The 16,210-nt window shown below is 38.3% G+C and overlaps 1 protein-coding gene across 1 annotated transcript in view; it reads right to left on the reverse strand.

The window, feature by feature from the left end:
• LOC124360272 (serine/threonine-protein kinase BCK1/SLK1/SSP31) overlaps positions 1 to 16,210 on the reverse strand; it is a 34,939-nt gene that overhangs the window by 11,942 nt on the left and 6,787 nt on the right. The window contains exons 2-3 of the mRNA XM_046813729.1: positions 8,479 to 8,606; positions 3,819 to 6,246 (exon numbers count right to left, since the gene is read on the reverse strand). Coding sequence (XP_046669685.1) covers positions 3,819 to 6,246; positions 8,479 to 8,597 — 2,547 coding nt within the window. The 5' untranslated portion in view covers positions 8,598 to 8,606. The remainder of the gene's footprint in view (positions 1 to 3,818; positions 6,247 to 8,478; positions 8,607 to 16,210) is intronic.

Genomic DNA, 16,210 nt, shown 5'->3' on the forward strand with positions numbered 1-16,210 from the left:
GTTAGTGCCCAGGTTGAAAATGCCAGGACATGTATTGTTGTAAGCAACAAGGTGGACAGCATTCCTGTTCTGGAATTTTGTTGCAGAGATCTCGCCACAGTCAGGCTGATGGTGGCTGGCACTGGACGAGCCCTGCTAGTTGCATCATCATATCTACCGTATGATGATGCGGAGTCCACGCCCTCCAGGGAACTGGCTGCCTTGGTGGACCATGTTGGGAGGAGTGGAGCGGAACTGGTGGTGGGATGCGACGCCAACTCGCACAACAAGGCGTGGGGCAGCACCAACACCAATAACAGAGGTAAGCTACTTCTAGAATATATAATGTCCCGTACTCTAATGATTGCAAATGTGGGAAATGTGCCCACGTTTCGCACGAGGACAAGAAGGGAGGTGCTAGATGTGACCATGATGTCGGAGGGTATGGCTGGTCGGATGCATGGCTGGCATGTGTCTGACGAGCCTTCCCTCTCTGATCATGCTCACATCTGTTTCAAGATCGGTGAACAGATTCTGGAAAAAGTTCAGTATAGGAATCCGAGGAACACAAACTGGGTATCATACAAGGAAAACCTCAGGGCACGGCTGGATTCTGATTCCACTAATGGGAAACGGATTCACAGCGCGGCGCAGCTTGAGGAATCTGCCGACGGTCTAACTTCTGCGATTGTCGGCTCCTTCGATCTCAGCTGCCCGGTTATCAACAAAAACAGATCAAAGGTAGCCTGGTGGAGCTCTGAACTGGCCTCTTTGAGGAAGAGGGTCAGGGCTCTATTCAGGAGAGCCAAAACTTGGGGCACTTGGGACACCTACCATGAGGCTCTTGCACTGTACAGCCGCAAGGTTCGTACGGCTAAGAGGTTAGCCTGGAAGAAGCTCTGCACCGATATTGACAGTGTACAGGGCTGTGCAAGGCTGCAAAAGCTATTGGCAAAGAATCCCATCTCGCCGCTTGGTAGTCTCAAGGACGATCAAGGTGTTTACATTACTGAGCCGGAAGGAGTTCTGAAAGTTATGATGGGAACACACTTCCCGGACTGTATTGTTCATGAGGGTGAACAGCCACCCGAAAGTGAGGGGAGACATGCGGGTCGCGCCAACCATTTGCAGTGGAGTCTGGCGCACCGTATTGTTACCTTCAGTAGGATTGAGTGGGCTATTAACTCATTCAGTCCTTACAAGGCTCCTGGGGGCGACGGGGTTAGACCGGTTTACTTGCAGCGGGGATTGGACATTCTCCTTCCACGGCTGTGCAGACTGTTCAGAGCCTCCGTGGCTCTCAGGTACATCCCACTATCCTGGAGAGTGTCCAGAGTGGTGTTCATACCGAAGCAGGGGAGGGCGGGCATGGATCGGCCGAAGTCCTTCAGGCCGATATACCTGTCCTCCATCCTTCTCAAAACCATGGAGAAAATGGTTGCCAGGTTTGTTTGGGAGGGAGCTCTTCTGGAGCGACCTTTGCATCCGAACCAGCATGCCTACACTCCAGGAAAGTCATGCGACTCGGCCCTGCATCAATTGGTATGCAGGATTGAGAAGACGCTGGCGGCAAAAGAGGTAGCCATAGGAGTCTTTTTAGACATTGAAGGTGCCTTTGATAATACAGCCAATCAGGCGATTATCAATGCGATCTCGGGACGTGGCGTTGATGGTCAGGTGTGTGACTGGATAGGGGCCTTGCTCACGGACAGGGTTGTCGTTACAACCCTTATGGGAGCAAGTGTTAGTGCAAAGGCTACGAGGGGCTGTCCGCAAGGCGGCGTCCTCTCTCCTCTTCTGTGGAACCTGGTTGTGGATGACCTGCTAAATTCTTTGAATAGCAGCGGTGTCTTTGCACAAGGGTACGCAGATGATATTATGATTCTTGTGAGTGGCAAGTTCAACACAACAATCACGGAACTGACCAATGCTGCTCTGAACATGATGGGAAACTGGTGTGATAAGGTTGGCCTCACCGTCAACCCCACCAAGGCTGCCGTGGTTGCCTTTACCAGGAGGCGACAGATAAATTTTTTACTGTAAATTTTTACTGTTTGTACGATATTGAAGTCACTGAGCTACAATTGTATTTACTGTATGTGCAATCTCTACTTTATGTGTTACCTTCACATAATATTTTATACTTTTATGTGATATTAAAAGGTGCTATTGTGTGTTCTAGTCCAAAAACTTGTTTTTTTTACTATCCCACGTATTCCCTCACCCTAAGAAAAACTAGACTTTTTTACAGTGATGTTTGATTATCCGAAAACCCCCTTGCACCAATTGTTTGGATAATTGACACTCTACTGTACTAGTATTGTAACTCTTAAAAATTCATCTAATTTTTTATCTCAGGATGGTGATCTGTTAAAATGGTTTTATTTTTAAATTATCTACAATCTTTTTTACCTTACAGAAATATCTTGTCACCAAATATAATAAATTAAATAATAATGTTCTATAACATTCGCATTACTCTTAAAAATGTTATTCCAATTAATCTGATGTAAATGTAATTCTAAATGTTCTCATGCTTCCCTTCTTTATAAAATGAAAGTGTATCAAATATATACCACTTATCATTTTAACAAACATATCAAAACAGCTGATGCTTCTCAATTGACAATAACATTTTAGAGCAAGAGCCCAGGCATTCATTATTTCATAAAAGCTGACAATTTGTCAGTATACGAGTACTATACAGGTATAAACATACCTTGAGTATGGAGCCTGGGTCGCGGTGGCTTTGGCAGGTAACAGGTAGTAAAGGTGAGTGAAATCACAGTTTAAATTCGTAATAGTGTAAAGCTCAGTTTTTTATACATTTCAACATTAAACAACGATAGAAAGCTGCATGTGCGATGCCGGACACTTAGTAAAGTTCCAACCCCCTGCCAGGCACCCCTAAAGTACGATTAATAAAAATAGTACTTTCGTCATATTATAAAACCTGAAATTTATATACTGTATTATAAAACCTGAAATTTATATATGTTATTAGGGGAACTATAAAAAGATGTTTTCTCAGTTCCCAGACACCTTCTATGGTTCCTTCATGCAGCCAGGCACCTCAAAAGTTACTCTAGGTGCGAGCGCGAGAGATATACATACAAGCGGGTGCGAGTGAGATAGTCCGTAATGTCTACAGCGATCTTTTACTGCGCATCAGCTGTCTTATACTCCGAACGTTTGTTTGAATACATAGTAGCGTGAACGGTTATGCGTATAATAAGTGTATTATTATTTAAGAAATTTATTGTTTTTAAAATCGTGGTGCATTTGTGAAAAAGTACTATCATAGAAGTAGAAGGAGCTCAATTACGTTGCTTTGTATGTGACAAGAGTGACGGAAAAATAAATCTATTATTGCTAAACCAAAGAAAAACAAAAATATCATATTAAAATTTCTTAAAACTCATAATTACCCAAACAGCAGCTATTTTTTAACTTAACTTTTAAATTTGAAATCAGCAGGTTGTAATAAGCTGAAATTTGGTGAATAGCTTGATAACTCAAAGACCTGATTACAGAAAGTATAATAATTCTCTACAAACTGTTTTACAACTTTTAACGTAGTTAACTTAAAAACTTCATATTATATTCTATTTAGATCATTTAATTATATATCCAACACAATGCCAGATTTAAGAAATTTTGTTGATAAATAAGGAAGATATTTCGCTTTTCATAAGCCAAATACTGAACATACAATATAAACTGTCACTTTGTGACTGCACTGCTTGTGACATCCAGAAAACCAAGTATTGGCAGTGAAAGGGCATATGAGAAATTAAGATTTATTATGTTAATAAGATTTTAACACTATTTTAATGTACCTGGTAAACTTCACTGGATCCTCCTCTACCAAGCATGCTCAGTATCGTATAAGATTTATTGTTGACACACAGCTCTGCATTGGCTCGGGATAGAAGGCCACGGGGAGCAGACATTTTGAAACTATTTTGGGGCTTTTTCATAGTGGAAATATTTGGTCTGTTTATCTGCTGTGGAATTTCTGGTTTCAAGTGTGGAAAATCATTTGTATTACTTGCAATCCGACGATCATGTTGAGGAGCTAGGTACGTTTTCTGCTTGAAATCGGGCAGTTTAAATGTACTACCAGCCTGTTGAAGAGATATGGGATCTCTGATTTCTGGCACACTTTGTTTTTGTTGATCAGGTGATTTTCTCAAAGAATTCTCAGGTGGCTCTATACTCTGCTCTTGACAATGAGGTTGTGACGGCGGACTCTGTTTCAACATTGCTTCATTTTTTGGAATGTGACTATCAGAATTAAAGTTAAGTTGTTGAATTTGCTCATAAAGACAATTTTCAGGTGACTTCGACAGTTCCCTAACATTTCCACTTTGTTGATTGGGATTAAGGTAATGACCTAACGATGATGATTGTACTTCTTTAGATTCTTCTGATTGCTTCCTACTACACAAAACTGGTTTAATCTGTAGCTCATTGACAAGATGCACTGAATTTCTTTCATCACTTGAAGGGCTATGTTTCTTATCTGTGGATGAATCAACTAAACTTGCTTGCGTTGAAACAGGAACAGTTTGCTTCTGCATATTTGAAAGTGATTTTGCAAGTGGATCATACATTACAGAATGCTGTATTTTATTCTCTATTTTAGGTATAACACATCCATCAACTACACATTGGCCTAGATTTGCAGTTTGAATATTTGCATTTGGTACCTTACTTGATAAATTATGTGAATTAACTAATGAATTGGAAGACATAGTATTTCCAAGTTGCTTCAATGGAACTGTGTTTACCTGATTGACTTGTTCAGTGTGCTTGGAAATCATCTGATTTTGGTTTGAATTAATTTTTTGATCATTAATCCCAGATTCTACTGAAGATACCCTTTCAGAAGGAAACTTATTAATTGAAGAAAAACTGCTGATAGATAAGCTTGGCAAAGGATCTTCTTTTGAAACTAAACTGAGAGGAGATGTTTTAGTTTTAACAGTATTAAGTCCACTCTTATCTGTGGAAACAACATCTGGAATAGTAAACCGTGGGATGTTGTCATTTTGACTGGTACTTTTTGAGCATTGAGACAACTGAAGGCTAGATGTTGTCTTCGATTGTTGAGAGCAAAGCTGAGGTAAAGAACTTGAAACCACTGGTGTTTGGTTGTTTAAGGGACGGAGCAACTCAAAAGTAGGCGGTTTTGTAACTGTTTCTACACCAGAAGTTGAGCTACTTGCTATATTATAATTGCTACAGGAATCTTTAACTGCTATTTTATGAGGAGGAACTAAAAATTTGGGGAAAATACTATTTACAGTGTCTCTTTTCTTGGTTGTATCATCCTTATCTGAACAATTGTTTACTACATTGTTTGGCTGTTCTTGACTGTTAGACAAAGAATCAGATGTGGCTTTTGATGTATCTACAGCTTCTACTATTTGATCATATCCATGACTTATGTTGCCAGTATTTCTATGTATTAAATTTTCTCCAGAGCTAAGATCTAAAGGTGTATTTGACGAATCATCTTCCTCCTTCTTTAGTTCATTAGTTCGTTCATAAAACTTATAAGGAAATATATTAGATCTTAGAGAATCACTTGTACTTTTTTCAGGGAAACTTATCACTCCAACATTCATTGAACCAGTCTCCGAAGATTTTGTCATCAAAGGAAGAGTTGAAATACCAGCATCACAAATTCTCTTCAACTGGTTCCAAGAAGGATCAAAAGGGGACACTTCCTTCTTAATGTTATATTCACTTCTCTTTTCATCAGAAGTATTCTCTTTGTTCTCATGTTTTGGGCTTTGAGAAAAAACTGGTTTAGGAATAGATGACTTAGTAAGCAATCGATTTGGTTCTTTCAAAGTATTTCCACGATTTTCTTCTGACTTAAAAGGTGTATTGTTAAATGCGAGATTTCGCTTACAGCTAGAACTTTGAGTTGGATCATTTTTCAAGTTTAGAAAAAAGTTTGACTGTGAGGAGACATCAACTCCACTATCATTTACACTAGTGTGATTATCACGAATACTGCTTGAATACTTAAACATATTAGAGCCAGGTGTAAAAGCATTTTGTGAAGGAAACGTATCTCCTCTCAACCAACTTATTCCAGGTGTTTTAGGAGGCTGATTACTTGATGACTCTCCTACATGAGAATTGTATTCCGAGTTCACAGAACAAAAGTTTGAGCTGATTTCTTCCTTAGCTTTATTTTCATCTTTGCTTAATACTGGTCTATTGGGTTTGTTGTGATTTCTTCCAAGGCGGCTGAAACAACACAAATAAAAATTAATTTTAATAAAATAAATTAAAAGGAATTCAACAAATTACATATATATTATTTTACCCTGTCTCATACGTTAATAATATTTGAATAAAGTTTTTACTTATTTGATAGGAATTGGCCTTTTGGTTGCATGACAGCAAAAGTGTTGTCACTAAAACTACACATTGAGGTTAAGTGGTAGAGAGGACTTTATAGTCCTAACTTCGCCTCTAATAAAGACATTTTTCATTTCATTCAACACTGGAATTAATACGAAAAAATATCAATACAATATCACTAAGAGATATGAGATTGATGTAATTTCAGGCGTTTAAAATTAAAACAGAGAAAAATATCTGAAATTGTCTTTTTCTTAAAGAGCTTTTTTAACATTTAAAGATATGATTTGTGAACATTGGTTGGTTTAATTTATAGAGCACAGTATTCCTATTGAGAACGGTCTGTTCTCTTCTAAACCCTTTCAGTGCCAACATCCATTTTAATGGAAGGCTTAAAAATTAGCAAATAAACCAAAGTCCACTTTTACAGACGTTGGTAAGATGTGCAAGAAGAATGCAGCATCTGTTTAACCGAACGTCTATAAAATAAATCCCCAAAAACAAAAATGCAATCTAATATTGGCAGTATTCTTGTTTTTGTATACATTATAAAATAATCTTTCTGAAAAACGCTTTGTGTAATGTTTTTAAACTAAGTACTAAGTGGCATTTAATGTCAGCTCTATACTGCTTCGCGGCATTATGACTCAGTCAACTTTCATCTGTTGCCTGTCTTAGTTATTGGGTGGTTATGTACTTTTATTTACCAAACGGTGTTCATTCAATTCTTTAAAATAAATTAAGTAAATGAAGCGAAATAGATCACCAATAAGTGAGAACACTGTTAAAATAGGAGGACAAGAGTTATGTTTTGTTTGAAATGTTGAGTGAAGCAAAACTTTACAAAACTACCAAAAACATCTGTTTTCAATGTACACTGTGCAAAATGTTTTTCATATTCTTGTTTTTAATAGGCCTAAATGTTTAATTTTTGTATAGAAGACTTTTTTATATGTGTATATGTAGTTTGTTTATGAATTATACTAAATTATGGAATATTGCCACTCAACTTTTTTAATATAAACGAGTATAACAAGTTTATTTTTCAAGTTAGTTCATTCAATTTTTACAGTTATCCACTATAATAATACCTCTAAGTGAGATTTACAACACCATCTACTGTGTGAGGAATTTTTTAACTATGCATTTATTGGAGCAAAATAAACAAAATTCAATGTAAGTTATTATTTATTACTAATATATAATTTGTTTAATGCATCTACAATGAAATAGGTTCCTAATTAGTTTAAAGTATATTTTTATTAAAGAAATTAAAGTGTTTTAGTCCAAAATTAACAAAGTCATAACATTTAATGTCGCCGGCGGTAAAAAGTAAAGATTGGCCTGTTTCTTTTTGATACAGCACAGGGCATATACCTTGGCACTTTTTGCAAAGTAACCTTAAAAAATGTCGGCACTAAAAGGTTTCAATTATTTTTTTAATAGAGGCTTGAAAAATAATTTTATCTTTATATTCGCAAGATCAGGACGGGAGCCAATTACATTCAGAGTTCAATGGAAATAGCCCTTCAATAAACTACAACTACACAACAATTTTTTATCACTAAAAATTAAACAATATTTTTTATGGTATTTTACCTGTGACACTTAGGCTAAACAATATTTCAGTATCTAATACTGGGGATTAATATCTCACTATAACTTCTGGTAATGAACTTGTTCATGAAAAATTCAAGTCTGAGTTATTCCAGGCATTTTCAGTTATATTACAGGCTGGCACTCCATATTTCTTAATCTGAGGCAAGTTTTTACTTTCATATTCCAATGCTAATGTGCTTGTTTCTTGTTCCTGAATTTCAATATTGGTGTACATAGTACTTCACACTCTGATGAGCTACTCAACCAATATTTGTAGACTAAAAATGATATTTTGTATTACAAAATTATCACTATAATGTTATAGATATTAACTAATCTCAGTGGTTTAGATTTGGTATAACAGCAAGTGGAATGATTTATATAGATCCTTTACTTTTAATAATTGATCTTCAGTTAACTTTTGGCCTCTTTTCCAAGCCCTGAACCAGTCCTTAATGTCTTTGGGAACATTATACTTATAATATAAAGACTGTAACAATATCAAAACTTTATTACCTTTTAGTTTTGCCAGTAAATGTAAATCTTGAGTAGGAAGGATAAGAGTACGACCAAGTGTCCGAATCATCATCTTCCTCTGACTTCTTGAATTCTCCAGTGTTAAAATTTTCATACATCTTACTATTCTAAAACAATAAATGAAACAAAAATCAATTAAATTTTGTTTTTCCAGTGGTAATGCACTATGTGTAGGCCTACATTGTAATTTTAAAAAACCTCAATGTTAATATAATTTATAACAAAATTATATAAATTGGTAATCATATCAAATAACAATACAGAATAACCATAATACGAAAAATCTAAACTAAACTAAAGACTAAACCTTGTTAACAGATGTCTAATGACTGTAAAAAAATAATGTCTTCAAAATCATTGTAACACAATACTAAATGAGACTATAAAAAATAGTTTACACATTTTCAGTTTATGGATCTGAAACTAGGAAATTAAAGAAGGAAAAGAAACAAAAACTAATACTCTTTGGTAATAAAGTACTGCAGAAAGTATATAGACTAACATATGAACACAATAAATGGACAATTAAGAACAGGGAAGTCCGAGATCTTTACCCAGGTAGGCGTGAAGAAGAACTAGGTTGACTGGACACGTACTCAGAAGAGGAGAGGAAGCAGACTAGAACACCTTACAATAAGAAATCCTAAAGGAAGACAAAGGTAGAAATGATAGCCAAATAAAATCCGATATAGATGCAAAAGATATCAAGTTAGAGGAGACATGTCGGTGCGGCTAAATATCAACTTAGATATACTAGATATAGCAGGTTGGTAAGAAAAAAAACCAAATTAAGTACAAAGCTTGTAGTTTTACATTCCGATGTCTTTCAAATGGCACAACACAAGGTCATGGGATAAAGTAAGATAAAAAAATATAGTTATATTAAAAAAAAAAAAAAAAAAAACGGTAAAAATAAAGAGAAAAAACCTTTAAAATTCTGTTTTAAGTTTAAAAGGAAAAAACTTCTAGAAAATAAATTTGTATGTGTCCTTATAACTATTCTTAGTGGTTTCAAGAGTTCCTATACTACTATTTTTATAATTTGCTGTGAAAGATGAGACAAAAATAGGCATGTTGTATCAGCAAACGTTTAGTAACTTTTCATTTGCTCATATGAAAGAAAATATTTATACCACAAACAACTAGAAAACATTTCACTTTCTGGAGATGCATAATGCTGCTTTGAAAAAGATAATTTTAGATGTATCTTTCATCTGAACAAAGTTGACCCATTTAATAAGTTTATGGTAATACAGTGTGCATCAAAAATAACTGATTGTTATAAAACAAAAATTACAAGCTATACAAAATGTTGTGTTGCTTATTACAGAGGGGTTCATGAAAATCAATAAAAATAACACTAGAATTACCGATTTCATCCATTTGATATAAAGATATTGTCATTTAAATGATTTCCTTCTTTGACCAAACATTCTTCCAGTCTTGCAGCTAGGTGATTTCTTAGCCTATGGCTTATCAGTTTGACCTGTGTGTGAGTTTTTTTCTCCACTCTTGCTTTAAGGAATTCCAATAGTAAAAAATAAAAATAATAAGGTCTGTAGAGCGAGCTTGTCATGCAATGTCCCCAAAACGCGAGATGACTTGCTTGATCCCACTGGAACCACATCCTACTGGACACAAAATGATTTTTCTGAAGTTCAGGGATCAGGAAGTTCTTTTAACATTAACAGATAACATTAGTCATTGGTTGTGTTCGTGGTCGAATTGACTGTAACGATTCAACAACCCTCTTCAACGAAGTACAGTATAATGACACAACTTTTCGTTACGCCACACCACTCAGTAACCAATGGACTATGCAGAGAATATTCATTCAGTTCTTCTGATTTGTAGCCGACCAATTACCAAAGCTCAAAAACTGCTCAAAGCTTGTAAATATAAGCTTTGTTGAGATTAAGTTTCTCACACTATTTTAAATAAGTTCACTGTGATAAATTGGTATTGTAGCTATAGAAAGTAAAGACACTAGTGTCCCAATGATGTACTTAAAAGTCTTATAAGAGGGAGGTAACTAGCCCCGAGCCAGACAGCATGAAACCTGGTGAGGGGTAGGTCTAAAAAACTGTCACTTACCTCCCACAGACCCTTCTCGTAACTAGGCCAAATACAAATCAAATCAAATATTTTATTGCTCGCAACAATTTCTTCACATTGTATGGCAAACGTCATAATTATTTCTAACTTTTAAACTCTCATACCACACAACTACCACATTCAAACTTACATAATTTTTTCATACATTCCAGTCTCTTTCATCCTTCGCCCAATTTCAACCCACTTACAGCGCTGGAGTCAGTTATCGAATTGGGCGGTTTTCTCCCCAGTTAAACGCCATGAAACTCGTCAACGCTGTAGAATGCCTTTGACACTAGAAAAACGCTTAAGACGAGTTTTTGACGCCTTGGGCGTTTGGGCGTTTTTCATAGAATTTGGCAATCTGTTGATGAATTGAACACCTGCCTGCGAAGGCAAGTGCTCATAAACTTACCGTTCGGTGTCTTCCAGTTCGGTAGTTATCTCTGCCTCTAGTCTCATACCCGTGTATGTCAGACGTCCCCTGGTAAGGGCACATATTTAGACAAACAGAACTAAGATGTTATTCTAAAATGTAGAGACTGGGCGAAAGTCAACAGTTTCAAAATTTTTGAATGCCTGTCCTTGCACGACCTCTCTGAAATTCAACTTTGCGATAATACGATTCCGGGGGGGGGGGGGGTGGGGGGGGGGGGAGGGGGGGGGGGGGGGGGGGGGTAGGGGGGGGGGGGGGGGGGGCTTTTTTTTGTAATTTGAACACCCTCAGGAAAATTGTTGCCTGCACAGGGCCCCCACAACACCACCCCATAGGAAAGGTGGGAGTGAATTAGCCATAATATGCCGCAATCAATACCTGACTGGGGCAATACCGGGCCCAAGGACCTCAAAACATATATTCCCTGAGGGACAGTTTGGTACAGGAACACATGGTCAATGTGGTTGTTCCATGTCAACCCTCGATCGAGGAGTATTCCAAGGAATTTAGCGGAGTAGACTTCTTCCAATATGGAATCTGCCAACATGACAGCTGACCCACATTGGGAGTCCACTGGGCGCAGCGCGAAATTTAGCACGTTGGATTTAGAAGAATTTGTTTGAAGGTTTGAGGCTTGTTGAAATATTGAACACAGTTGTTGATATCGACAAAGGTTTGTAGTTCCAAACCTTCTTGTGAGTTATCTCTGAAACAGAGAGTCGTGGTCATCCAGCATACTGCACGATTTTGCCATGCAGCAGCGATGAATGTACGTCGTTGACATACAACAAGAACAGGATTGGGCTGAGTATAGATCCCTGGGGAAAACTCCATAGCTCAGTTTTGCATTGGTTTGGAAAATTGGTTTGAGATCTGAACCACTTGAGCTCTCTGACTTAACCAAATGATTTAAGCCATAAGAGCGGCACCTGATGCCATGAGATTGTAGTTTGTCAAGCAGTATTTCATGGGTCAAAACGTGCAGTCGAATGCTTTAGATAGGTCAAGGAACACACTTAATGTGTTGATCCTGACGTTCTAGCCCCTCTACAAACCATATCAACCAGACTCACCACTGCGTCTATTGTCGATTTATTTTTCCTGAATCCAAATTGGTGTTCAGAAAGCTGATTGTTTTTATTTAAGAAGTAAAGCATTCTCGCTAGAAAAAGTTTTTTCAAAATATTTTGCTTAAAATAGGCAAAAATGAGACGGGCCGATAGTTATTTATTGAACAGGGGTTTTCTTTCTTGAAAATCGGATGCACTTTTTGCAATTTTTAGGAGTGGAGTGAGGGAAAAACTCCTGAGTTAAAAGACAAATTGACTAATTGAGTCAGTGTTTTTACAATATGCCTTGAGCATTTTTTAATTAACCACATGGATCTCAGTTCTAGATCATTTGATTTTTTGGCAGGGAGTTCTTGAATAAATTCTATCAAGCTCTTCCTCAACTACGGAGTCAGAGCCATTGAGGCTATTGGGACTCTGTCTACGCGTGGGGTTCCCCTGTGGCATTGATGGAAGAGGGCCCCGTCCACAAAGCAACAGACGCACAGAAGCCGTTTAAACCTCGTCGGCAACCCTAGAAGCATTCACTCACAAGTGTGTCCCCATTTTTGACTGTGATTTGCTTGAATTCTTGATGTTTATTGTTAATGATGCCCCATACAGTTTTGGAAACGTTTTTTGAAGGAAATAATTGATTTTTGCGACATCATACGCTTTTGCAGCTTGGATCACACTTTCTGTAAATTTTTTTATACTTTCAAAAATGATTTTGACCTGTTCATTGGCTGACTTTTTGTTTATTTCGGAGAAAAACTTGAGTTTTTCTCTCGAAACCAGAATTACCTTTGTGTGATCCAAGTATTTTTTATCTTCTTTGGACGAACTTTAACCGTTTTTGTAGGGCAACAGGTGTTGAGGTGGAAACTCAAACATTCCATTGAAAGTTTGGAACTGCTGCTCTACGGGATGTGACAAATTTAGAAAATTCCACTTTTCTTTTGAAAGGGAAGACTTGAGGAGAGCGATATTTTCTGGCCTTGTGTCTCTTATTGTTTTGATAGTTTTTGGCTCTCCACTCGCGATTGTTTTTTCCACTAATGACAGCCTCTTGGCCATAGTGGTCCGAGATAGCTGTGTTGACCACCGACACTGTGACATTTTCAATGTTCGTAATGATATTATCAATAGCCGACTGTGTTGTGGCCGTCACTCTCGTTGGAGTTTTGACCAACAGCCCTCTGTCAAGGCCAAATGACCTCAGCAGATCGACTAGTCGCCTTGGTGGATGGATGGTTGCTGTCCATCGCATCCACGTTTGAGATCTCCCATCAATACATAATCGTATTGATGGTTTTAGTTCAGGTCAGTGAAGTAACGCTTCGAATTTTGAAAAAAACTGATCTTCATTTCCACTGGGAGACCTGTAAATCCCCTATCACAATTAATGTGACCTGTTAGTTTGTACTTTGATCCCAACTACTTCGAAATCTTTCGCGGTCGGTACTTTGATTGGAATTTTGTGAAAACTAAATTTTTGTCTCAGAAAAATTGCTTACACCACCTCCTTTGGAGTTCTGGCGACAGTACGCTTCTGCCAATTTGTAATTTGGAATTTTGCATAGTTCAAGGTTTTCGTTGTTAAAACCGTTCTCGGTTACAACGAGAATGTCTGATTTCAGCTCCACCCCCTCCTCACACATCAGCTGAATTTCATCCAATTTGTTGGTTGCGTACTGAGCGTTTTTGGTGGAGTAGTCTTAGGGAACCTTGAACATGTAATTTTTGATTTGTCTGATTTTGCCGATTTTTGGGTTCTCTGTCAATTTAGTCCCCTTTTGCTGTAAAGTGGGCTCCCTAAAAAAACTGAATTTTCTTTTAAGTTTGCAGAGCATCCTTTGCTCTGCAAAATGTCAAGACTGGGGCAGGCGTCTTACGGCGTCCCGCGTAGGTGACATTTTTGTATGCCAGCTGGCCGTTGACGGGGTGGTCGCCGACTCTCCTCTGGCGGCAGCGGGCGTTGGAATGTTGTCGGTGGTTTTGCAGCCGTTGTACAATGATTCCTCTGGAATCGTGGCTGCGCCGTTCCCCATCCCCGGTCCTTGAGTGGCTGGTCCTCATCGCTGCCACGATCTTCCCAGCCAGTAACCGTTTGCCCCGCCAGGGATAGATGTTGGCCGTGCCTCCTCGTGAAATACCTACGGCCGATGTTCATTAAAGTTTTAGCACTCTAAGTTTGTGTCTAACAGCCAGTTCCTCTATGTAGGCATTCACGAGCACGGTCTGATAGTGGGGGGACAGGGTGGGTTGGGTCCAGATCGTGGACAGGTGGGTTGGGGTCCAGATCGTGGCGGCGTTGCGGCAGTGTGTGGTGAGTAGATGAACTCGGTGTTTGGAGAGGATCCAGCAGCAATGTACACCTCCAGATGGCAGGTAAATATTCCGCTGCTCGCCACTGCTAGGTCGTTAGTGCCGGCGATCAGCACCTCGCAGCAGGGCCGGGGCTCAGATGACGTTTCGAGCTGGACTCACGACATCCAGAAACCGGGGCGCCCGGCACACAGAAGCCGTTCACTTGCGGTTGTAGGGGCCCGATCAGTTTTTTAACGAGCCAGCATGGTATGTGGCCGGGCATGGCTGTCACCATCGAATGGTTTATGTATTTGAACCCCGAACGTTGTTTTTTTAATTTCTTTGGAGCTTGCCACGATTTGTTTGCCGGTTTTTAGAGAGTTATTTGGAAAAGTTTGTTTTTTTTTTCTTTTTAGAAAAGGATTCAATTTTTTGTTGGGTTTTGCATTTTTTGATGGGAGATTACTAAGTTTATTTTGTGCACCGGTACAAGATTTTTAGGCTTCCTCCTTTTTTTATTTCTGTCCACTGTTTGTTCCCTTCATAATCAGCGCATTCGCACGTTTTTAGCTGCAGCTTCAGACTGTTGGTTCTCTTTCTCCGCCTCCAAAACCTCTATCGTTGTTCTCAGTCCTGTCGAGGAGGTCAGTTCGTTCACTCGTTGCCAGCGGTTTGGCTGTTCCGGCACGTCGCACTGCACTCGACCTCCACAGAAGCGGGTGGGCTGAGGAACGGCTCTCGCACTGCACACCCGCGGTCCAAAGTTACGGAAGCGTGAGTTCTCTGGTCGTCGCGGGACGAGGTGTCGATAGGGAAAATCTGATCCGTGAATACAGTCTGCTCCACAGATCAAGCATCGCTGAACAATACAATGGATTTCATTTGTTGAAAGAACTGCTAGAGAAAACACTTTTGGCAATGATTGTACTAACTGCAGTAGAGAGGAGAAGGAAGGGTGGCTCGTACATATGCGCAACACACTGCTAGAGCTAGGTGGCTTGATCTGTAGTACAAGTAAATTATTGGTGCCAAATGAACATCAATAGCCTGACCTAGCTTTACTTCATCCCTATCAGTATCAGTATCCACACTATTGTTGACGGTGATCAAACGCTACTCCTGCAATTTTCAGTGTGCGGTTCATTTGTGTCTGTAACACTTAGTTTAATCATGTCTTTTAACAAAAGAGAAAAATTGATAGTGAGTTCAGTGTGTTTAATTATATGTGAAATGTTGATTACATTGTGGTTAAAAACAACACCATACACAACAAACAAATGTATGTTTTGTAAAGAAAAAATACTCATTCTGTACAATATTTGTAAGTATTATTAAAAAAATATTGTAAGCAAATAAGCTTAAATTATACATCAGTCTACAATATAAAAAAAAATCTATGCAATCCCAAGTAATGATTTTCACTAAGAGTAAAAATCAAAACAAGGCTGTTGTTTGAGAAAATTTAAAAATATGTTACACATTAGTTAATCCTGATAAGCTTTTTTCTAATGGTTAATAAAAAATCTTTTAAGTCCCCAAAGTAGCAAATATATTTAATTCACTCATCTTATTTGCAAAATGCAGTTGTATGACAAGCAGAAGACATAGACAATGACAATAACCACCAGTTTGAGGATGCCTGTCGGATATTTAAATGGTATTAAATTACTTTGGATGAGGTAACATATATTACCTCTTACATTTTACCAGTTTCTTCTTATTGGAAACTAAATGCTTAATCAAACACTCCAATAAATGACAAATTGTTATTTTTGTGAGGCCTGCCGTGCTCAATGAACACATCGTCAGACCCACATGTGCC

Source organism: Homalodisca vitripennis, chromosome 4 (genome assembly GCF_021130785.1).
Source record: "Homalodisca vitripennis isolate AUS2020 chromosome 4, UT_GWSS_2.1, whole genome shotgun sequence".
Lineage (NCBI taxonomy): Eukaryota > Metazoa > Arthropoda > Insecta > Hemiptera > Cicadellidae > Homalodisca > Homalodisca vitripennis.